At 62.2% G+C, this 23,976-nt stretch overlaps 1 protein-coding gene across 17 annotated transcripts in view; it reads right to left on the bottom strand.

Moving 5' to 3' along the window:
* DOT1L (DOT1 like histone lysine methyltransferase) overlaps positions 1-23,976 on the bottom strand; it is a 66,602-nt gene that overhangs the window by 2,759 nt on the left and 39,867 nt on the right. For 11 of the 17 annotated variants that reach the window (XM_078361428.1, XM_078361432.1, XM_078361437.1 and 8 more), the window contains 19 exons: positions 21,012-21,080; positions 20,178-20,284; positions 19,015-19,056; positions 17,706-17,816; positions 17,361-17,595; positions 17,043-17,156; positions 16,459-16,550; positions 14,759-14,860; positions 14,457-14,594; positions 13,877-14,002; positions 11,893-12,377; positions 11,560-11,695; positions 10,784-10,930; positions 9,116-9,230; positions 6,706-7,289; positions 6,067-6,272; positions 3,874-3,938; positions 2,286-3,230; positions 1,115-1,752 (listed from right to left, as the gene is read on the bottom strand). In XM_078361428.1, coding sequence (XP_078217554.1) covers positions 1,151-1,752; positions 2,286-3,230; positions 3,874-3,938; positions 6,067-6,272; positions 6,706-7,289; positions 9,116-9,230; positions 10,784-10,930; positions 11,560-11,695; positions 11,893-12,377; positions 13,877-14,002; positions 14,457-14,594; positions 14,759-14,860; positions 16,459-16,550; positions 17,043-17,156; positions 17,361-17,595; positions 17,706-17,816; positions 19,015-19,056; positions 20,178-20,284; positions 21,012-21,080 — 4,421 coding nt within the window. In that variant the 3' untranslated portion in view covers positions 1,115-1,150. The remainder of the gene's footprint in view (positions 1-1,114; positions 1,753-2,285; positions 3,231-3,873; positions 3,939-6,066; positions 6,273-6,705; positions 7,290-9,115; positions 9,231-10,783; positions 10,931-11,559; positions 11,696-11,892; positions 12,378-13,876; positions 14,003-14,456; positions 14,595-14,758; positions 14,861-16,458; positions 16,551-17,042; positions 17,157-17,360; positions 17,596-17,705; positions 17,817-19,014; positions 19,057-20,177; positions 20,285-21,011; positions 21,081-23,976) is intronic. The other 6 variants (XM_078361434.1, XM_078361425.1, XM_035284333.3 and 3 more) reach the window with 3 other exon arrangements.

The following is a 23,976-nucleotide window of genomic DNA, read 5'->3' as shown; positions in this document are numbered from 1 at the left end:
TGTGGGAGCTGTAGGAGCCTGTTCAGCCCACAGGTGCCCGCACTGACCCGCCAGGCCCGCTCCTACTTCCACTTCAGTACACTGCAGGGAGGGCCAGGCCGACTAGCCCCGGCCCCGCCCCCGCCTCTGCCTCCGCCTCGGCTCCCAGTCCACCTCTCCTTGCCCAGCGAGATGTGGACTTGCCCATGAAGGCCTGTGTCCCAGGGCCCCCAGAGTCAGTAGGTTAGGGGCAAGCAGAGGGCACCTTTGTACTGTGCTGCCCGGCATGCCTCGTCCCTGGAGGGCACAGGTGGCCAACTGCCCTCGGGGGGGTCAGCAGCCAGTTTCCACAACCTCTAGGAGTGGACGGGACGTTCTCTGAAGGCCTCATGGCCACAAACTCACTCCTGCCTCCCACTTCCTCTGGTGCAAAGGCGGGCACTGTCTACACTAGCCTGTACACCTCAGTGCTGACATCTGAGCGGCTGGAAGCCCTCGTCTTTCGGCCACAGCCACAGAGCAGTGCGGCCACCATCAGCCGTGTCCCGGGGGCAGCCCCATCACACAGGGCACAGAGCTTGCCTCTCACAGGGCACAGAGCTTGCCTCTCAGCCCCACCGGGAACCCATCAGCCCCCCAGGCAGGTGGGACACCAGGGGCCTCACCGGCTCCCTATGAGGTATCCGAGGGACCAGCCCGACAGCCCTGACCAGAGGTGTCTGTCCTGCCAACCTGGCTTCCCAGGACCTCTGCAGCTGGTACTGCACCATGCCACCTGTTCCAAGTGACCTGGGCCTGGTACAGATGGAGCCCTGGAGGCCACTCCCAGTCCCCTGAGGGGCTGCACCCATCCCTGGCATGGTACCCTGTGAGCGTCACCCACAGGGGCTGGCACAGCTGCCCCCAGGGCTGGCCTCAGTCCTGCGGCATCACCACAGGGACCCAGCTGTGGGCAGCTAGAAGCCAACACGCTCAGGCCACGCCAGCCACGGCTGGCGCCCATCCTGCAGTCCCTCCTCTCGCGTCCCTCCTCAGGACCCCTGGCCCTTCTGCCGAGCCCTGTGGCCGTCTTCTCTGCCAAAGGAAGGACAGTTCAGTGTCTGGAGGGAGCCCCCGCGCGGGGCTCTGGCCTTACCTTACACAATACGCACTGCTAGCTAAAGCAAGGTCTTTATCGCGGCTTAACCCCTGAGAGGTGCGTGGCATAAGGAGGCGGCATGCCAAGGGACACCCACACAGCAGACGGCCCTGTGCTGCTGGCCTGCGGGATCCCGGGCGCGGCCTGTGCCAGGGCCAGCCGGGGCAGGGGCTGGTGGTGCACTGTGAAGGAGGGGCGGGCGCCCTTGTGCGGGAGGGAGGTGAGCTTGATAGACAAAGAGGCGTTAGCAGGCGGCAGAGAGGCAGCAGAGGCGGAGGGCAAGAAAGCTTGGTTAGGCGGGAGGGACGCGAGGCTCTGCAGAAGCACGGGCTCAGGGTTAGAGGCCAGCAGCGTTGGGGGAGGAGGCAAGGCGGCGTTAGGTGGGAGAGCGTGGAGGACGGGAGGCCCTGCGGGGGGCCGGCCCAGGTGCGCAGGCGGGGGCAGCGGGGGAGGCGGAGGCGGAGGGGGCGGCCGGGTCTCAACCGAGGCCGGGGCCTGAAAGGAAGAGGCCGAGGCGCTGGCCGCCGCCTGCAGCGGGCTCGGGCCCAGCGTGGCACTGCCACACGCAGCCCCACGGCCGACACGGGCTCCAAACGGATGAGCAGAGGCGGAAGGCACCGCGTGGTTAAAGACACCTGCAAACAGGAGAGAAAAAGGCAGCTTCAACAGGCGGCAGCCTCCAGTCAAGCGCAGGCAGCAGCCCCGAGGCTCACAAGGGAAAGCGGACGGCAGTGCCGGGCGTGCGGCACCCAGCGCAGGCAGCAGCCCCGAGGCTCACAACGGAAAGCGGATGGCAGCGCCGGGCGTGCGGCACCCAGCGCAGGCAGCAGCCCCGAGGCTCCTCCGACCGGTCTGGGCAGGCACTGCGGGGACTCGCTCTTACCCAACACGAGCTCCCAGAGCCCGGGCGGCCACACCTAACAGGTGACCTCCACGGGAGAAAGGAATGCCCTGGTGACCCTGTGCACCGTGGCCTTCTGAAAACAAGAGGGACGCTGTTATCACCAGAGAACCCGAGACACGGACTCGGGGAGACCTCTCCCCACAGGACTGGAGTTCTGGGCTCTGCCCAGACGGTGGGGACCAGCTGCTCAGCTCCTGGCCCCAGAGTGCAGGGCAGGACACCTGCAAAGGAAGGGGCCGCCGCGGGGGCCGCAGCCCTGCCTACCTCCAACTGTGCTGCCTGCCACCCCGGAAAAGCTGCCCATGGCGTGCGAGTTGGTGAGTCTGGTGGCAGCGGACGACACGTGCACCAGGCCAGCGGCGGCTGGTACAGAGCTGAAGAGCGACTGCAGCACGGAGGAGCCGGCCACGGAGCCCAGGTTGGCCTGCAGGGCCATGGGGCCCAGCGCGAACTGTGGCCCCGGAGGGAAGGGGCCCAGGAAGGGCCGGTGCGTCTGGGCAGAGGACCCCGCGCCGCCTGCAGAAGACGCCGCTGGGGCCAGGCCAGGCCCGCTGAGGAGGCCTCCGGGAGGCACGGCGGCCGCAGAGATGAAGAGGTTGTGGCCGTTCTTGAGGTCGAGCTCGCGGTCCCGGGCCTTGGCAGCCTTGCCGGTGGGCAGCGGGGTTTTGTCCGCAGGGCCGCACAGTGGCAGGCCTCCCTCCCCGACCTCCTTGCCGCGGCCACCCTCGCCCTTCAGCCCAGCCAGGCCATCTAGCTGCCTCTTGCTCAGGAAAGGGTTGGCGTCCGAGGCCTCCTTTGTGCGCTGCGAGGGGAAGCCCAGCGGAGAGCTCAGGCCGGCCGCCTCGGGGCCCTTGTGGGGGAGAGAAGCACCATCACTGAAGCTGTGTGAACTCAGCTCGGCGGCCAGGCCCCCACCGAAGGTGCAGCCGTTCGCAGGGTTGGTGCTGGGGCTGAGTCCATCGGTCCCTGACAGGGAGCCGGGAAAGCCTTTCCTGGGGTGGGAAGCCAGCTTGGCATCGGCGGGGGTCTCCTCCAGGGAGGGCCGGAACGCAAACAGGGAGCTCTGGCTCAGGGTGGGGCCGGCCTGCAAGGGGCTGTCCGCAGCCTTGGCCAGGCCGATGTCGGAGATCGGCGAGAAGGTGGACTTCCACTTGCTGCTATTGACGGGCTCGCCAGCGGGCGCTGGCCTCCTTCCTGCCACGCCACCACCTGGCAGGGAGGAAAGCCGTGGGGCTAACCGGGGCTGCTGCCGCAGCACGAGTGACTGCATAGACAGAGCTGCCACAGACATGCAAGACGCCAAGCAGGCCGGGCTGGGGCGGGACAGAGGGGAGGGGGACGAGGGGGGACAGGATGGCACAGGCAGGATGGGACGGGACAGGTGGGGCACAACACAGGATGAGACGGGAGTGGATGGGACAGGATGGGACCTGAAGGCAAGGGACAGGACCGAGGAAGCTCAAGAGGGTGTCAGAGGAGCCTGGGCAGGATGAGCTCACCCTTAGCTCTGGGGGGAAAGGTGGGGCCAACCCTGAGCAGGCCAGGGACCTCACAGCGGACGCAGGCACAACAGATGAGAGCAGGCATGTCTCAGGGGAAGGCCAGTGTCCAAAAAGAGCAACGTACCCAAGGTAACCCCCGCAGGTAAGCACCCACTGCAAGAGTGTGGCGTGTGCACGGAGGCCCTGGGCTGCAGTGAGGGCCTCTGAGAAACAGTTCCAGAAGCCCAGCGCCCCCAGTGTTGGCCACACGCAGGACGCAACGCGGCGGGCCAGCAGGTGGGCCAGCAGCACTAACAGCAACACGGCCGCGTGGACAGGCCTGGCCACGTCCTAGAGCACTTGTTACTCACCGTTTTCCAAGGTTTTGGGGGGAGATTTGCTTTCTAAGGAGATTGTTGCAATTTTTCTCTCAATTCTGTTGAGAAAGAAACGTCATTAATGCTTGAAACCCAGGTGCGTCGCGTACTAAGAGCGATGCAAATGCTGACGAACAGCCGGAGTGGGGAGACGGGGGACAAGCAGCAGCATCCGGGCCGGGTGGGGGATCCACACGGCCACCCTGGGTCAGGCCCGGACTGTGCAGCTGGGCCCTGAGATCACCCCCATTGCGCCACAAGGGCACTGTCCTGGCAGAGACTCCAGGGCCTCTGCTGGGACAAGGGGACAAGAGCTCGGGCATGGCAGCTGAATGGGAAAAGCCACTTCCCAGCACACGGAGCGTGCGCGTCCAGACAGAGTTCTCTTCTCACCTCCCTCTCCTGCCCCTCCAGACCTCAGTGCCTCAGGGGACAAACAATGCCACCGCCTCGCAGGCCGGAATGCAGAGCCACGTCCACCCACATACTTCATGGGGCCACTTTCATCCAGTGTCCAAAGAACACAGCAGGGACACCAGAATTCCCAGAGACTCTGCAAACACTAAGCTGAGCAATCCCAGTGCAAAGAAGGGCACCCACGTGCTAGGATGTTTTCTATTTAACGGGCATGCGTGTTAGGAGCAAAGCAAAATGAACTAACTCAAAACACCACCAAGAGCCCTCAGGGCTGGCCGCGATGGTGCACGCCTAGAATCCCAGCACACCAGGAGGCAGAGGCAGACGGGCTGCTTGAGGCCAGGAGTCTCAGACCAGCCTGGGCAATATGGTAGAACCCCATCTCTATAAAACAAAAAAATGACCTAGGCATGGTGCTGGCACGTGCCTGTAGCCAGAGCTACTCGGGAGGCTGAGGCAGGAGAATCACTTGAACCCAGGAGGTGGAGGCTGCAGTGAGCTGAGACTGCGCCACTGCACTCCAGCTTGGGCGACAGAGTAAGACTCCATCTCAAAAAAAACAAAAACCCCACAATGTGACACCACTTCGAAACAACTCGGATGGCTAGAATCAAACACAGAAATTCAGCGTGGCGAGGATGTGGGGACCTTAGCCCCTCGTGTGCCCGTGGCGGCAGGTGGAATGGTGCGGCTGCTAAGGAGCATGAGGGTTGGGCCACGCAGCTCCTCCGCCCAGGCACCTGGAAACTCACTTTCAAACACAACACGCACACCCACGGCCACAGGAGCACCGCTCACAACCGCCAAGAACAGCAAGCCCAGCAACGGGCAGATGGATGGCAGGGCACCTCCAGCCACCTTGAGGACCAGGGAGAGATGCCAGACCCAGACACACCTTCTCTGATTCCACTCCCAGGAGGTCCCTTGAGCCCTCAGAGTCACAGAGACGGAAGGTAGGATGGGTAGTGCCAGGGACTCGGGAGGGGATGGGGAGGGAGTGTTTCAAGGGGATAAGATTGTCTTCAGAGGGGATGGAAGATTCTGGATTTCAGCAGTGGTAACGCAGGCATACCAAAGACCTCTGAAATGCACACTTTAAATGGGGGACACGATAGGTGAATTCTATCTGGAAAAGCTGCTGTGATACACTGAGCAGGGCGTGCAGACGAGCCCCAAACGCCTCACTGCTCACACGTCTCTCCTGCTGCACCCAGCTCCTACTCAGCTTGGCATTTTTTTTCTGAGACAGGGTTTTGCTGTCTTATTGCTCAGGCTGGAGCGCAGTGCGAAATCTTGGTTCACTGCAACCTCCGCCTCCAGGTTCATGCGATTCTCCAGCCTCAGCCTCCCAAGTAGCTGGAATTACGGACGTGTGCCCCGACGCCCAGCTAATTTCATATTTTTCAGTAGAGACAGGGTTTCTCCATATTAATCAGGCTGATTTGGAACTCCTGACCTCAGGTGATCTCCCCACCTTGGCCTCCCAAAGTGCTGAGACGACACGGGTGAGCCACCTCGCCCGGCCAGCTTGACCTCTTCTAACCAGTATCCCTGCTCGTGTGCCAGGATCCCACCCGGAATGGCTCAGGAGGCCAGCCCTGCCCAGAACAGAGCTCAGGACCTGCAGGGAGGCCCCTCACAAAACAGATGTTTCTCTCCCCTCCAGGGCACCTCCTCGGAGTCTGCTGGCCCTCCCCACCCACACATGGTGAGTGCACGCCTCCTGCCCCTGCTGCCAGGCCCTGCCCCCATACGGGACCCCGGACTTGCCGGGCGCTGCTGGGCTCGTCCTCAGAGCCTGGCTCCTCGTCGGAGGTGAGCGGGGAGTAGTGCGCCCCATTGGTCTGGCTCAGGGGCCGCTCTTTCTTGAGCACGGGGGGCTGATCGTGGTCCTGGTAGGGCACAGGGGAGCTCTTCAGGGAGGCCTCAGGGGATGAGATGGCCGTAATCTCCAGGGGCTGGTTGATGTTACTGACCTGAGAGCAGACAGACACAGCGGGTGCACAGAGCACAGGCCGGGATCCCAAGGCAGGAGAGCCCCACGACCCAGGAGGCTCCCTGCACTCCAGAGTTTCCTGAGGAAGTGGATGCCCTGCCTGGCGGCCGGCACAGCCTCAGTCCTGGTTCCTTCTGGTCCTCACATACCACCCCCACAGCCCAGAGCCCCCCACACCCACTCCTCGTGTGCCCACCTCCACCAAGGCCCCACCACTGAGGATGAAGCTTTCAGGCAGCTCAGCGCTCCTCTGAACCCAGGAGCAGCTGTCGGCCGCCTCTTCCCAGGCTGCCACAGCCGCAGGTGGCGGGGGACGGATGACCAGCCTCAGTCATGGCCCCCACCTCCCTCTGGTCTTTCTTCCATGGGCCATGCTCCCTGGCCCTGCCAGCCCCCGTCCTTACCGTCCTTACCATGGAGTTGAGGTTTAGAGGAGACCCTGAAGGCTGCGTGAAAAGGCCAGCGACAGACGGCAGGGCCCGGCGCTTGGGGGACACGCCTGCGGTCAAACTGGGCGTCCCTGTTGACGCTCGCTTCCGCCGGCCACGTTTGCGACTGTCCTGGCCGTGGCTCGGCACACAGTCCCCGCGGGTGCTGGCGGTCAGGGGGCTGTGTTTGCTGGAAGGCGACTGCTTGGTGCCGCCCGCGCCGGTGGCGATGGTGAACACGATCCTCCTCTTGGCCTCGCTCTCCGGATCTGAGAAGCCGGAATCGGAGGGCAGGTCCCCCTTGCTGGCTTCCGGGAGCGGGCCGTGGGCAGCCCCACTGAGCCGGGGGCTGGAGGAAAGCTGGTGGGCAGGAGAGGCCGGGCGCGAGTTCCGGGGCTGTGCCAGCAGCAGGGGATGCTGTGGCGTGGAGCTGCGGGACCCCACAGTGGCAAAAAGACTCCCAGAGCTGGAAGACTCATCCAAGGCGGCCGGCTCGGCTCCAGGGGTGAGAGAGGCTGGGCTGCCTGCCAGGGTCCCGCTGATGGCCACCGAGCCACCATAGGAGAAGCCTGCCGGGAAGGACATGGGAGTCTCAGGGGACGAAGGACAGCCTCAGTCCATAGGGGAGATGCTGGGCCCCACCTTAGCTGAAGAGGAAGCCAGGCTGTGGGAGTACCTCCCTCCAGGAGCTTGGTGGGCTCCAGGAGAGGCGGCGAAGCAGGGAACGGGGCTAGGAGGCTGAAACGGCCCCTCTGGGGTGGAACCAGAAAACTCTGTGGGCAACCACAGGGCTCAGGGCTGACCCTATGCCTCCTCCCATTTATCTGGGCTGCCTGTGCCCTGCAGGTCTCAGCTGAGATGCCGCCTCCCCTCAAGAAGCCTCCCGGTGCGGGTGCGGGCTCCCTGCTGAGCTGGGCACCTCTGAGTGAGATCCCCTCTGCCCCCGTGATCTCAGAGACGCCACAAGGAAAGCCCATGGCTCAGCGGCCTCCCTCCCTCCTGTTCTCAGACAACTCAGCTTTGACCCTCCAAGCTACGGCTGCCCTGAAGGCTAAGGCCGTGCTTCCCAGCCCACAGTGAGCGGTGCACTTCCGGGACCCCCCGGGACAAAGGGCGGGCGAGGTGCTTCTGGGGTAAGTCGCCCATTTGTGACCCAAATGAACACCTCCTGATACTGTCACTGCCTCTCACAGACCAGACCTCATCCGAAGGGCACAAGCCTGCCAGAGCAGAGCTGCCCAGGCTTGGGTGGCCTCTCCAGGGCCCTCACGCGGTCAACCGTGCCGCCACCCGGCTGCCCTGGAGCCTCCAGTCCCGACAGCAGCCTGCGCCCTGCGCTTTGCCGTTGCTTTTGGTTTTGGGACGGAGTTGCACTCTTGTCACCAGGCTGGAGTGCAGAGGTATCATCTCGGCTCACCGCAACCTCCACCTCCCAGGATCAATTTTTCTGCCTCAGCCTCTCGACTAGCTTGGATTACAAGTGACCATCACCATACCAGGCTAATTTTTGTATTTTTAGTATAGATGGGGTTTCATATTTTTGGCCAGGCCAGTCTCACAGGTGATCCGCCCACCTCTCTCCCTCCCCAAGTGCTGGGCTTATAGGCATGGGTCACATTTTACTTTTTCCTCCTAAAAAAGTAGATGTCACGTCACGCCACACATCAACGCAGGGCCAGCAGACAAGCCTGAGAGCCTGAACCCTCCCCGCTGTTGTGAGTAGTTTCACTGGCACACAGCCACACTCACTGACCGTGTCTCTGTGGCTTCCACACTAGACAGGCCTGCACGGTTATGACAGAGGCCAGTGCAGTGTCCACTCTGGCTCTTTACAGAAACTGGGCTACCAGCAGAGACTGGCCACAGAACCCGAAACCACGCTGCCACCAGCACGGAGGCTTGTGGCCGTGTGCCAGTGTGCACCAAGTCAGGGGCCTCCCAGCCGAGAGTGCAGGAGCCCCAACAGGGCTGGGGCTGACCCCACGGGCGGAATCAATACAGACAGGCGAGAGGCGTCAGCGTCAGGAGACGCGGGCCTGGGGCCCCCAGCTTCGGGAGATGAGGGCCTGGGGCGTCAGCGTCGGGAGACAGGGGCCTGAGGCAGTGGTGGCCGAAGCTGAGACTGATCTTCATCCCAGCTTGCGGGATGCAGGAAAGGATGTCCAGAAGGAGGCCCGGCCGTCCAGGGCGGCCCTAGGATCACCCCGGAAGCCCTGTTCTGCTCCCAGCACCCAGCCCTCCTGCTCTAAAGAGCAGCAGCAAAGTCCCGCGGGTAGGACACAGGAGGGACGTTACCTGCGGGGGCCAGGGCAAGGCTTCTGCTCCCAGCACCCAGCCCTCCTGCTCTAAAGAGCAGCAGCAAAGTCCCACGGGTAGGACACAGGAGGGACGTTACCTGCGGGGCCCAGGGCAAGGCTTCTGCTCCCAGCACTGTGGGCATTAGCACCAATATGCTTTTCAAGTGTGGACGAGGGGTCTCGGGGCTGCAGCACAGGACTGGGGGTGCTTCTCTGCAGAGAGAAAAGCCAGTGTGTCAGGGGGAGACCCAGAACCCAGTTGTAAACAGCGAATGCACTGGCCGGGGTCACCGTCCAGTCCTGGGTGGGAAGGGGGCAGCGGCTGAAGAACTACAGCAGGGCCCCGGGTGGGTGGCGCAGCTAGGGTGGGCAGTGCCGGCGTGTGAATGGGGTGGCGGGCCTGAGGCAGGGAGGTCAGCGGGTGGGAGTCCCGAGGTCCGGCTGTGGGACGGGGGTACTGGGCACAACCCGAACAACCCACGCCCACCCTCAAGAGGGAAACAAATGTCGGCAGTCACGTGGGGTGAGAACACACCCAGGAGCTGCCACACCCTGCCACACTGCAGGTCCAACAGAGGTCAGCAGAGTGACCCCGGCGCCCAGGGCTCCCCACGGGCCGAAGAACAACCTACATCCACCCAAAAACCTGGACCCAACGTTCACAGCATAAGGACTCACAACCACCAAAACGTGGAGCCAGCCCAGCACCCATCAGTTGGGCGGGATGACAGCGTACTCCAGCCACACGGGGAACGCCATCACGCGCCAAGTCAAGAGGTGGGACAGGCCTGCACTGGAGCACGTTCAGGGCCATGGGAGGGCTGGGGGAGGGCTAAGGAGTGACTGCTGAGCAGAGCAACACTTCTTCTGAGATGAAGAAAATACCCCGGAATTAGACAGAGGTGTATAAAAACAGAAAACCCGGCTGGGTGCCGGAGCTCATGCCCGGAAGCCCAGCACTGCGGGAGGCTCAGCCAGGTGGACTGCTTGAGACCAGGAGTTCAAGACCAGCCTGGCCTGCATGGTGAAACCCCACCTCTATTAAAAATACAAAAATTGGCTGGGTGTGGTAGCTCACGCCTATAATCCCAGGACTTTGAGAGGCCAAGGCCAGTGGATCACCAGACGTCAGGAGTTCAAGACCAGACAGGCCAAGATGGTGAAACCCCATCTCTACAAAAAATACAAAAATTAGCTGGGCGTGGTGGCAGGCACCTGTAATCTCAGCTACTTGGGAGGCTGAGGCAGGAATCGCCTGAACCTGGGAGGTGGAGGTTGCAGTGAGCCGAGATCACGCCACTGCATTCCAGTCTGGGTGACAGGGCAAGCCTCCATTTCAAAAAAAAAAATGCTAAAAACCATGAAAATGTACACCTGAAACACAAAATCTTAAAAAAGAAAGAGCTCAATGCCCAGAAAACCCCACCCATGCTCCACAGGATGAGATTCTCTGCAGGCCCAGCGGGCGTGGGAGAACCCAGGGGCCACAGCACTCAACAGGGCTTGTGAGGAGGGAGGCTGGGAGCCAGGCTTGGCCTCGAGCTCCTCCTCAAGAGAGATGCGACGCCCTCTCGACCTGCGCACCCACCTTTTACCCAAAGCAAAAGGCTGGCGGTCACAGAGGAGAGCTGAGCAGCCGCCTGGGTCCGCACAGCCCCCTTCACTGCACTGTCTCTCGCTCAACCTAAGCGAGTCGGCACTCGGGAACCCCAAACGATTTGGCTCCCTCTACGTGGGCTTTGGGGACCTCCTCGGGAAGCACTCACCGCCCTCTCGGCACGGCTGGGCAGCACCACGCTGGCCAGGGGGATGCTGACCGGAAGCTTGTTTGGCTGCACGGTGCTGAGCGGGATGCTGATGGGCAGGCTGGTGATGGGCTCTCCGCCGCTGCCGTAGGCACGCTCCCTCAGGCCCTGCGGATGAACGCCGGACCCCCGGCTGCAGGTCAACACACCCCTCCAGGACAGGGGAACCACAGTCACGAGACAGGGGCCTGCTGCTGCTCTCTCAAGGCGGCCCTGCAACCTGCCCCACAGAGTCAGAAGTCCTGGACACCAGCTCTGGGTCACTCCAGAGGCATAGCACACTCCTGGTGTCGCGTCCGAAAGCCATGACATGTGTTCCCTCCAGCCTGCCGCCCAGCTCGGTGGGCTGTCACCTGTGGGGCCACTGAGCCTCCCCGGGCCTGCATCCATCACTGCCAAGTCAATGCAACGTCACCATCCATCCCTGCACACACAGGCCAGTGCCCCCAGGCAGTCCTCATGGGCTGAGTCTCCACCAGCCCTCACCACCCATCACTGAGAACTGCAGGGCATCAGGGACACCCTGACAAACCCCACACCCTCCAGGGCACCTGCCCAGCGTCACCTGTGACCTGTCCTTACTGGCTGCCCCCCAACTCAGCCACAACGTCCTCCAGGCAGCCCTAGTCCCTCACCGTGCCCCAAGGTCAACTAGGACAAGCCCCCTGCTAGCAAGTCGCCAGGGCTGCCTCTGCTGAGCACCCCCGTGAGCACCGGGCAGAGGCTGCGGCCCGCACCTTCTCATTGCTCTTCTCTCCAGCAAGCTGCAGGGCCCCAGGGGATGGGGGCCTCGGGTCCTGGGGGCTCAGCTTCATGCTGCTGGGCACGCTGGGGCTCTGGTAGGGAAGGCCATTCTCCTTGGTGTGCTCAGCTCTGGAACGAGAAGCTGCAGTCACTCTCAAGGGCCACTCGGTGCCTCCAGCTGGCGCTCAGGGGCAGCGGCCCGGCCCAGCACCTCCCACCTTAGTCTCCTCAACAGATGCACTCCTGCTGGGACCTCCAACAGCCCGAGTGCACCAGGCGGAGTCCGCAGGCACCAGGTGCAGACCCTCACCCGCCAGGACACTTACCTCGGGTGCAGCTCGCTGGCGGCCGGCCTGCCGGGCACCGTGTGGTCCTGGCTGAGGTGCCGCCTCAGCACGATCTTGGCTGGGGACAGCCTGGTGTAGTCGGGCACAGCCAGGCCAGACAGCTTCTCCACGCGCTGCCGGCCACCGTGGCTGGGGGTGCAGGGTACCACCTCCTGGTCTAAGGGTGAGGCCAGGTACTGGGGCGTGTCCTGCTTGGGCGAGGGCCGGCTCAGCGCACTGCAGAGCTCATAGCTGGCAGCATGGCCATTCATGGAGAGCTCTGGGCTCATGCTGCTCAAGTGAGGCAGCGGGAACTTGGCGCAGTCCAGCTCCAGATGCAGCCGACCGGCGTCGGGCTCCAGCTCGCGGCCCAGGGCACCCTTCCCGCGCAGGTGCAGGGCCAGGGTGTCGTCCGGTGGCACGCAGGACTTGAGCTGCAGGAGCTCCTGCTGCCGCTGGCTCTTCTCCAGCTCCACAATGCTGATCTGCAGTAGGAGATGTGGCGTCAGACCCGCCCTGCCTGGGACCACACCAGGGACTGGGGCTGTGCCACAGACAGACCCCTGGAGGGGCGGCCAGGACCCTGCTGCTCATGTGGGATGGAATAACCAAAAGCCCCGAACACCTCCAGGCGGGCCTGGGAAGCTCGGGGATTGCCAAATGAAGCAATGGGAGGCCGGGGCGGTTCCGCTGCCGTGAACAGGACGACAGAGCGCTCCGCTGTCTTAAAAGAGACTCCGTGTGGAACACGCAGAGACACCCGTGGCGGGACACGCCACTGGGGCGTGGCAGTGCTTCTCCTGGCCCTGAGTGGGGGAAGGGCTTTTTCCTTTAGGTTTGTCTGTTCTGTTTCTCTGCTTTCTTTTAACAAACACATACCGTTTATTGCAGAAAAAAAGATGACAAAAAGGGTTAGAACCCAAATATGCTCGTCCCAAGGCTTCTACTCCATGTGGCCTGGCTGTGGGAACGAGGTCGCGACCTCCGTTTCTCTAAGGTACGCTACCAAGGCACACCAGGGCCGCACAGGTGAGCAAGCAGCTGGGCCGCATGTGGGCGGCGCCTCCCGATCAATGCCAGCGAGTGTGGCTCCTGCCCCTCGGGGCAGCCTTGCAGCAAAGGTTTGGTGAAGGCCTTTGAAAGGGCATCATGTCCATCAATGGTGAAACCACGCTGGGGACATGTGAGCTCAGCAGGCAGGCACAGCCTCAAAGGCACAGGGCTGTGGGAACGAAGCCCTCGACCTGCTGCTTTCCAGACTGCACGGCAGTGGTGGGCACCGTGCACAAGCTCCTGCCCAGGAGGAGGAGGAGAGCACCTTCCCGCCGCACGCCCTGCTCCATGCTTCCTCTACTCGGCCTCCACAAACACGTTTCTCGGCGTCAGAGAGTATGAGCTATTTTATTTCTCTGTCACCCTGGCTGGAGTGCAGTGGCAAAACCCCGGTTTGCCGCAGCCTCCACCTCCCAGGCTCAAATGATCTTCCTGCCTCAGCCTCCCCGGTAGCTGGACTGTAGGCAGGCGCCACCACACCTGGCTAAGTTTGGCATTTTTGGTAGAACCAGGGTCCCACTGTGTTGGCCAGGCTAGTCTCCAACTCCTGACCTCAAGTGATCCACCCGCCTCAGCCTCCCCAAGTACTGGGATTACAAACATGAGCCTCTGCTCTGTTCCAGCTATTTCCTAGAGCAAATTCTACCCGACTGTCGCAGAAGCGGCCAGGGAGCAGGAGGCCAGGAAATCCTAGGTGAACGCTGCGCACACAGCTGAGCGCGCCCGGGATGCCCCAGAGAGCTGAGGGCCAGAGTGAGGCGGCGCTGGCCACATGGCCAGCCTGCAGCCCAGGAGAGAAGCTGTCACAAGCCGCCTCCACCCTCCTCCTAGGCTGCTGCATCCACAACCACCCCGGGGCCTCAGTGCTGTCACACAGAGGCCGACAGGAGCCTCTTGGGCACCAAAGAGTGTAGCCCCACGCCCAGCCCACCTGCAGCTCCAGGCAGTGCCTCTGCTTCTCTGAGATCTGGCTCTTCAGCGCCTGCTTCTCCTTCAGCAGCTTCTCCAGGGACAGCGTGGCCCAGTCCAGCTGCAGCTCCTCACAGCGAGCCTTGAGCTAACGGGACAGAGACCGGGCAGCGTCAACTGGCTGACTGGCAGCCCGACACACTCCGCGCCCTCAGGGCAAGGGCTCCCTGGGCCAGCCTCAGCCAACAGCCTGTGTACTTAGGGAACAGAACCTGCTTCTGAAATAACAGGCTGGGGATGGGGAACCAGTGAAGACTGGGGCTCCCACAGACAGAATAGGCAGCTCTAGCACCCACACCACAGCAGGGGGATGCCACGGGACCCCACACCTCAAGCCTGCCACAGTGCGGCTCCTTGACACCCAGGGCTGCTGAGAAACCATCCGCCCAGCGTCCCAGGCTGGCCTGCTGTGACGGGCTCCACAAGCTTTCACTGGGAACCAACCCCACAACAGAGGCTCCCGCCCACACAGAGGACACACCCGCCCAGGCGGGGTCCCTCTGGCTCCCTCTATGTCCCTGTCCCGGCGCGGTGACCCCCACCAGCTGCAGGCTCTGACTGCGGAGTGCGCGGTTATCCTGCTCCAGCTGGTCCGACTGCTCCCGCAGCTGCTGGTTATGGGCGGAGATCTCCTTCTGCGCCTGAATCAGGTCGTTGTAGGTCAGCGCCTTCACACCCAGCTGGGGACACGGGACAGGGTAGCAGTCAGCCTCCAAGCCCCCAGGCATGGAAACCCATGCAGCCCAGCCCAGGAGAAACTGCCGGACGGAGGCCCAGACAGGAGCCGTAGGAAGGCTGCCCCAGGCTGCACCCCGGCTGCTGTCAGCCCTCTGCGAGCCACTACCTCATCCAATTTCTGCTGAAACAGCCTCCTGATCTCCTCCTTCTGGGCCTGACAGTGGCTGAGGAGCTGCTGAGCCGTGCCCAGGAGCTGGGCGTTCTTCTCCTGCAGGACGGACGGGGCAGGTGACTGAGGGCCCGCAGGAAGGCCCACACCCTGCCTCTCACACCTCGCTGTAGATGCGCTCAAGGACAGACACGCCTGAGGGGACCCACACCGAGCTGAGATGCCCAGCAACACTCAGGCCTCGGTGGGAGGGGACCAGCTCTGCATCTGGTTCACTGCCGAGGGAAGCGGCATCGAGGAGTTTACCCCGAGGCCATGCCAGGGGGTGGACTTTTGGCATGGCTCTGCATGGAAGCCTGCTGCAGTGCCCCGCTGGCCTGCCCCGAGGGAAGAGCCAGGAGCCACTGCCACGGGACAACGCCCAGACAGCGGCAGGAACAGAGCCCCGGCCCGGCCTACTGTCGGCTACAGGAAGCAATGCGTGTGCCTGTCCTCAAAGCACCCTGTAGGCTTTTTCTTTTTGAGACGAAGTCTCTGTCTGTCACCAAGGCTGAAGTGCAACAGTGTGATCTCAGCTCACTGCAACCTCCACCTCCCGGGTTCAAGTGATTCTCCTGCCTCAGCCTATAGAGTCGCTTAGATTACAGGTGCCCGCCACCATGCCCAGCTAATCTCTGTATTTTTAGTAGAGACGGGGTTTCACCATGTTGGTCAGGCTGGTCTCAAACTCCTGGCCTCATGATCCTCCCGCCTTGGCCTCCCAAAGTGGTGGGATTACAGGCACGAGACACTGCGTCCGGCCCTGTAAGCTTCTTTAAAGCAAAACCTAAGTCCAAAATGCAAAGCAGGGCTCAGAGACAGCAGACCTCATGGCTGCAGCGGCTTCTGGAGCTACCTCTGGGCCGCCGCAACTTCCACCCGTAGCCTGGACCTGGCTCTGCACTGAGACAGGTCCTCCACGGCTCCCTGGGGGAGATCGGGGTGTGGGGGTGCCCCACGGCCGGGACCGCAGGTGAAGGGATTCATGTAAACAGTGGTCCATTTCCAAGACCAAGTGCCTTGAATCGGCTTAGGTCAGCACACCACAGGAGACGGCACATGCGAGGCCCCTGCTTGGATCTCTGATGCCTGCGCCTGCTTCTCGGCCTCCCCAGCCCCCTCCTGATTACTTGCCTCACCCAAAGCAAAGAAGCTGAGGCTAAGATGAACGTTCACCAGCCTGCTTTGCCTGTTCTTACGAGCCTGCCCTACTCAGGCTGTGCGTCAGGTACGTGAAGAGCCCCTGAGCTGACTAGGATTGCAACGCATTGTGGGCAGCAACAAAATGCAGGACAACCCTAGAGAAAACACCTAGAGCCCCAGCCCAACAACTACCAGGCGACACCCGGGAGGACTGGGACCCCGCCGTCCTCAGCCTGTGGGACGGGGGCAGCGCTGCTGCCTGAAACTGCTGGGTGTGGCCCTGAGACACCAGATCTGGCAAAACCATAGGAAGGGTCTTGCTTCGCTGTTGTCTGGGTCTCTCAGTCCATTCTTTGGGTTTCAAACAGGTAAGTTTGTTTCTCACAGCAGGTGAGGGAAGGAGGGAGCCCCTCAGGCCTGCGCTCCAGGACCCCTGCTGCAGGGAACGGACGGGGACCAGGAACAGGAACCCGCCTGCCTCCGTGCGGGCAGGAGTCTGAGGGGCCGGGACCCACCTTCTCCTGGCCCAGCAGCTCCTGCAGGCTGGCCTTGTACTGGGGGGTCTTCGTGTACGCCAGGAACTGCAGGTACTGGACCCTGAAGGACTCTGGGAAGAGAGGCGCAGCCCGGGTGAGAAGACGGGAGCCGTCAGAAACAAGCACAAGGCTGGGGCAGGTGCTCAGGAGGCAGGAGCCTGGCAGAGCCCTGCGGGGCCCACACCACATGCCCCCTGCTCCCAGCACACGCGGGCCCAGCCCCTGCTCCGCCGAATGTCCACTGCACAGGGCACTGCAGGGTCCCAAGCAACATCCCTAGCCGGCACCCGCCCCCGGCCAGCAGCACCATCCAGTCACGACAACCACAGATGTCCCAAGTGTCACCTAGTGTCTCCTGAGCGAGACCTCAAACAGCCCACAGGCTGCATCTGAGCCCCTCCTGACCCCTGCAGCAGGCAGACCCCCACCCTAGGTGAACCTCAGTGGGGTCCAGCATGGGGGTCATGAGGGCTGCCTCGAGGTCAGAGTCACAACCCATGGTCCTCCCAGGACCGCCCCAAGCCCAGCCCCCTCTGCTGGCCCCCTTGTGCTCTCAAACTCACCTAGCAGCTTCTGCAGCGCGGGCGGGGTGGGCGCCACCAGCAGTGGGTTGGGGGAGTGCCGCTGCACGCTCGGAGGTAGCTGGTAGAATGGGCTGTGAGGGGACCTGTAGGCATCTGCAGCAGAGCAGTGGGCAGGCATCGGCATGAGGCAAGTGCCCAGTACCCCTCAGGACGGGGCCGCCCCGAAGGCACAGCCACACCAGGGAGGCTCCCGGGACCCCCTGGATACCCAGGGCTCAGGAGGGCGGCGTCCCAGCAGAGGGGCCCCTAGACCTCTGCACTGGGGAGAGCGGGCTCCGTGGGGTAGGGGAGACTCACCCTGGGGCGAGGAGGCCGCCGTCTGAGACACGGTCTGAGCGTGCAGGAGATCCAGTGCAGTTTGGTTCTTCTTGGGCTTCCGCTCGGGATTCGCAGTGCTCATCTTCTTGGGGCGCCCACGCTTGCGGCCGGCCATCTTCCTCCCCTTCTTGTTCAGTTTCTTCTTGCGGGCTTTGGAGGGAGACGGCTTCTTCACGGTGGCTGCTCCCGCCTTCTCTTCCTCAGCACCAGAGTCCTGGAGGACCCAAGGGAAGGGCAGGGGTGAGTGAGTGCGAAGCCTCCCGGCAATGGGGTCTCCCGGGTCGGGGGCACTGCCCCCAGCAGCGGTAGCCAAGTGGGGCTTACCGTGGGGGCTTCCGCAGGGCCAGCTGCCTTGCCTTCGGGACCCTTGGTGGGCGTGGCTGCGTTGCTCTTGCTCTCGCGCTGCTGGCGGCGCCGGGCTGCCTCCTGTTCCTCCTGGAAGGAGAGCGAGTGAGCCCCAGTGAGCCCCAGTGAGCCCTGGTGCTGCCCACAGCCCTCCTGCACCAAGGGGCACGCGGAGCTCAGACTCAAGGGGGCCACAGGCCCAACTCTGTCTGTCCTCTGCAAATCCTCTGTGGCACAAATCAGGAGGCTGAGTCCCAGAGACAGCAGTGGGCTGCTTGGGGCCTCACAGGGCAGGATGTGACCCATGGACACAGATGACTGTATTCACAGCCACTCCCAGGATCACACACACCCATCAGTAAAAGGCCTGACTATGGGCCACGGAGAAAGAGCCACATCCAAGAAATGAAACGAGATAAGCCTCAGGCACCACGACCCAGAAGCCACAGCCCACAGCCTCCCCTGCCCCCTCTCCTCTCAGCGAAAGGCGCTAACGCCCACGCGTGGGACGCTGTGACACACAAGAAGAACACAGGACGCACCAGCCACCTTGGGCTGTTCCCTGCTCTCCCTAAGCACGGTGGGAAGGACACAGGACCCCAAGGGGTACCACGCTCTGGGTTACAGCCCAGCCCCAGCTACAAATCCAGGTAGTGACAGAGCTGTTCGCGGGTGGGGTTCTCCACACACTGATCTCATCTGACCCTCCAAAAGGAAGGGACACTTGGACAAACAGCCTCTCAGCTTTGGTGGCAAATAAGCAGGCGAGTGTGAGGCTGCAAAAGCACCAGTGGGCAGGGCCACCACTGCAGCTCCCATGACAGGCTTCCGCACCACTGCAAAAGGCGGGGACAGCCTGCCTCAGAAGTGCAGAGCAGTGGCGGCCCAGGAGCTGCACTCGACACCGAGGGGAGACAAGTGCAACGTGCAGCCCCCGAGGCCTCCGGAAAAAGCAGCCAGCAGTGAGCACAGGCCATTCACCCACTCAACCCTTCAGTGCAACTCACCCCATCACCACAACTAACCGAAGCCACCTCCCCCAAAATGGGTATCAACAAGGAAAAGGATGACCCAGGCCAGACCATTGAAGACAAGGCAAAGCACAGAGAGAGACAGAGACAGAAAGGAGAGAGAGAAGCAGGGGAAAGGTGGGAGGAGGGCGGGGAGGACGCGGTGGGGAGAGGATGGAAGGAGTGGTGGGAGGGGGCAGGGCTGCGCTCCAGTCATGGCTCGGGAACCCACCACACGGCTCTGCCTCTCCCACATGGGAGAAAATACACAAACTTACCCTGAGTTTTGGGTTTTTCAGACTAGAAAAATAGTTTTCAAGCTAAAAAGAAGAAAGAGAAACCTCATTAGAAGGGAGTCCCAATCTCTGCTCGGATTTGTCTGGACGCCCAGGTAACAGCAGCTCCTCGGAGAGCGGGGGAGGCTGTCCTGGTACTTGGGGACACCAGGTGTGCAGCTGGAGCCCCCAACAGCAAACGCGGATGTGACGGACCCAGGTGCGGCCAGACATCACCCTCAATTCACCAGCACGCAACAGCTGGGTCCGGGCTGCTTTAAGCCTTCAGGACGGACACAGGCCTGGAATGTGGCTTCTGGAAGAGGGTGCACTGAAACACCCAGGAAGGCGAGGGACCAAGCTGAGCAGGCAGCAGAACTGCCCGGGGTGGGGCCGCACGGTGGGCGTAGCGCCCAGAGCCTCAACCTCAGCTCACCATGCCTCTCATCCCAGGGCCCTCAGGGGAGCAGTGGGAAGGGCACGTGCCTCTGCCTGGGGCGGTCGGCCGGAGCCTGCATCAGTGCTCCCCAGGAAGTCTGCAGTGCAAGCTCTAAGCACCCAGCAGGGAGGGTCCGGACACACCAGCACCACAGTGAGGAAAACCGCCGAGACCCCAAAACACAGAAACCGAGTGCCCACCCAGAGGACGGGAAAGAGACCAGGGGAAGCCTCCCAGTGTCGAGGGCCACGCCGCCCACACGGCAGGAGGCTCAGGGAACCGTCAGGGAAGCACCATTAGGGGGAGGCAGGCCCCACACTGGCCCAGGGCTGTCAGAGGACACCGGGAAGCACAGGGAGAGAAGAAGCATCCCAGCCCCCATCCATGGACCCTCTTACATCAAACAAAGTGGGAAAGGGATGTGGGACTCCTGTTCACAGGGGCCTCTGGATATGGCAGCCAGGACCCTTATGGTCACACATCTCCCATGGCCCCATCCCACCCCAGGGGCTGGGAGCAGACAAGGGCTCAGCCCTCACCAGACATGCCCGGTGCCTGGGAGAACCTCGTGGGTCCTGTGGTGCCAGCAATGCTGAGCCCTTGAGCAGCTGGGCCCGGGCCCGGGGCGGCAGAGGTGGGGCATTCAGGGCTCTGGGGTGAGGGTCTCAGAGGCCCGTGCAGGTAAGGCAAGGGCGGCCCTGCGGCCGGGGCGTGGCCAGATACTCACTATGGTGCGGTCGATAGTGTGCAGGTAGTAGGAGACCGGCTTCCCCGTCCACGACACCGAGCCCTTGAGGGGCGACAGCTCCACCACACGCATGATGGTGCCGATGTCTGCAGGAGCCACAGACCAAGGTGAGGCCTGAGCCCGCCCAGCCCCTCCACACCCACCTCACCCACCAAGGGCGAGCCAGGGGACAGAACCCTGAGCTGCACACATCCTCCCTCTCCTCCCACACTGAGTCAGGCCACAGTGGCCCACAGAGGCCGTCTCAACCGCCGGGCCAGGGAGGTGCACCATGGAACGGCACCTGGCCTGGGCACCTCTAGCCTCAGAACGGCCACAAGCCCAGCCGAGTGGAATGGGAAAGGAGGGGGAGATCTGGAAGCAAGGTAGATCGTGGCTGCACCTGGCCAGCCCCCAGCAACACAGGCACTTCCCGGGCAGGCACTCCTCAGGGACTGGGACCGGACAGAGCACGCCACACACAAGGCTGGCAGGGGGCGCAGGAGGGGCCAACTACTTCCCCTGAGGGGCTGTCCCTGTCCGAAAGAGTCCCTTAAATCCTTCACGCCTCCCTCCCCCAGGAGTGACTCTGCCCCGAGGACACACAGTGCTGTCTGGGGACATTTGTGGCTGTCATGACCGGGGTGCTCCCGGCATAAAGTGGGCGGAGGCGAGGGACGCCACTCAGCACCCTGCAGTGCCCAGGATGGCCCCACCCCAAAAAAGGATCCAGCATCAATGTCCACAGGGCCGAGGGGGAGGGAGCTGGGAATAAGGCATGTCAGATGCTTAAAATCACCCATGTTAGTAATTAACAACGGGAGAGTTCCTTACCACTCAAGTTTCTACTGTTTATTCTGAAGTTGAGAGGTGCAAAGGGTTTCGAGGACACGATTCTGCCACCTGAAACACAATCGCTGCTTACTGCCACACAGGGGAGAGGAGACGAAGTGCAGACACCAATCGAGGTGACACAGAGGGAGTGACACCACAGAACACACAGACGCACGCTCACGCTGGGCTCCGAGTCCCGTACACCTGCCTACGAGCAAAACCACGGAGCGCCTTCCAAGCTTAAGCCTATCCTACAAGTAACTTTGTTTTTAATGGAGACCGAGTCTCTCGGCTCACTGTAACCTCCACCTCCGGGTTCAAGTGATTCCCCTGCCTCAGCCTCCCAAGTAGCGGAGACTACAGGCACGCGCCACCACACCCGGCTAATTTTGTATTTTTAGTACAGGACATGGGCAGGTTTCTCCATGTTGACCAGGATGGTCTCCATCTCCTGACCTTGTGATCTGCCTGCCCTTGGCCTCCCAAAGCACTGGGATTACAGGCATGTGCCACCGCGCCTGGCCAATTTTTGAATTTTTTTAGTAGAGATGGGGTTTCGCTATGTTGGCCAAGCTGGTCTGGAACTCCTGGCCTCAAGTGACCCACCACGCCCGGTCTCCTACAAACTAAAAACCTTCTCAGCTGGGCGCGGCAGCTCACGCCTACGGTCCCAGCACTCTGGGAAGCCAAGGCCGGTGTATCCCCTGAGGTCAGGAGTTCACCACCAGCCTCAGCAACATGGTGAGACCCTGTCTCTACTACAAATACAAAGAAGTTAGCCAGGCACGGTGGCACACGCTTGTAATCCCAGCTCCACAGGGGTAGACAGGAGGATCTCTTGAACCCAGGAGGCGGAGGTTGCAGTCAGCTGGATTGCGCCACTGCACTCCGGCCTGAACAAAAGAACAAGACTCCATCTCAAAGAAGAAAGTTTCGAGTCCTCACAAAAGTCCCAGCAGCCTGGACCCTGAGCCAGCATCTCCCCGGGTGGAGTGGGCTCTGCAGAGGAGCCTCCTGAGGCACAGCGACTCGGCCTGGCTGGGGACTCGGCTGCGGAAGTGCCCGGGCAACCACTGCTACGAGACGTGGCCGGAAAAGGAGCTCTCGCTGCCCCGCGTGATTCCCGGGCTCTTCTGTTAAATGAGGAAGGCAAGGCCAGCTGACACGTGTGCAGCAGCTTCTTCAAAACCCACTGCGGGCCCGGCGCGGAGGCCCACGCCTGTAAACCCAGCACTACGGGAGGCCACGGCAGACAGACTGGCCAGGAAGTTCCAGACAAGCCTGGGCAAGACAGAGAGACCCCATGTCTACAAAAAATTAAATAAAAATTAGCTGGGCACGGTGGTGCAAGTGTGTGATCCCAGCCACGTGGAAGGCTGAGGCAGAAGGATCACTTGAGCCCAGAGGTCAAGGCTGCAGGGAGCTACGATCACTCCAGCCTGGCCAAGGACAGAGACCACGCCTCAAAAAAACCAACAAAAACAAAAGCTAAGGTCTGAGAGGCAGAAAGAAGGGCAAACCCCCAAGACGTACAGAAACAGGAATAGAACCCAACTGTGGATGTCTACTGTCGCCAGCCATGCAGAATTCCTTCCAATACCTCTGAACCCAGGGATTCTAACTGTCCTGTCAGTGACAGATGCAGACAGGCCGGAAGGAAGCCCTCAGCCTCCCTCTGCAAGGCTGCTGCTGGGTGCCAGGGTCACTGCGGACAGTCCCTGTGGGGCTAGCCCGTGTGTGCTGCAGGGAGAACCTCGTGCTACTGGTGTTAGGAGCCAAACCGCAGTGTTCAAAGAAACAGTCTCTGTTTCTACACATAGAAAGAAAATAATATGGCATTTGGGTTGGAAAAGCCAAAATGGATCCACGTGTACAGGCGCACGCAGAGCCCCCTCCCCGCTCTACAGCTGTACTCTCCTGGACGCCGAGCCAGCCGAGGCCTGGCTTTCCAGGCACCACTCCCATGAGGAGGAGCAGGAAGAACGGTTTAAGGGCTAGGCTGCGCACACAGGCTATGCCAGTATCTACGACACGACCTCAGACACGAGCAGGGCCACAACTATGGCTGCAGAGCCAGGCTGACAGGCGCTCACGGGCACGTGAAGGGTGATCAGAGCCCCTGGGGGAGGGTCCGCACAGGAGACACCACTGCAGTACCCTGACCCAGCCACCGTGGCTGAGCGTGCGGAGAAGGCTGGCGAGACACAGCCAGAAGCAGCATTCTAGGGCAGCGAGGACGGGAACCGTGGAGGAGGTGGCAGGAGCTGAGGCAGCCAAGGCTGCCTTCCTACACGGGGCCGCAGGGTTCAGGGAGGCTGGAGTGCTCCTGAGGCGTGGGAGCGACTGGGTGGGGAAGCATGGTGTCCTCATGGAGCTCTAAGACAATTCAGAAACACGATCGCCACACGCGCGCACACACAGATAGGCAAATAAACTCGTAAGGCAGACAGACGCACAGACACGCAGGCCTGCATGCACACACAGACACACAAGCAGACATGGAGGCACAGGGGCGCGCACACGCGCCGGCATGCACACGGGCACAGACATGCAGACGCAGGCACGCGCAGACACGCAGGCACACAGGCGCACACACACAGACACAGACACAGGCATGCAGATGCAGGCACACAAGCACCCCCCAAACCCCCATAGCTGTGGGGCAGTGCTGAAGGCAGCCGCAGACCCTCTGGGTTTTGTTTGGAAGACCTTAGGAGCCCACCTCCGTTCTCCCCTGGCCCCTGGAGGTCTCTCTGGAGTGGAGGGGTGGGAAGCAGTCGGGAGGGGGCACCCCCAGAGCACCTGTCTCTGAGCCCAGCGGTGGCTGTGGAAGCCACGTCCGCTGGTACAAGATGAGGTGGCCCTTGCTGCAGGGCTTGGCAAAGAGCCTGGGAGGGAGGCAGCGGCTGGGGGGCAACAGCACGCTCAGTCTCCATGTTTAGGGGAAGGGGCAGTCCACACACTG

Source organism: Callithrix jacchus, chromosome 22 (assembly GCF_049354715.1).
Source record: "Callithrix jacchus isolate 240 chromosome 22, calJac240_pri, whole genome shotgun sequence".
NCBI classification, from domain to species: domain Eukaryota; kingdom Metazoa; phylum Chordata; class Mammalia; order Primates; family Cebidae; genus Callithrix; species Callithrix jacchus.
Note: the sequence above shows the minus strand (reverse complement) of the source record. Positions and strands in the feature narration are given on the sequence as shown.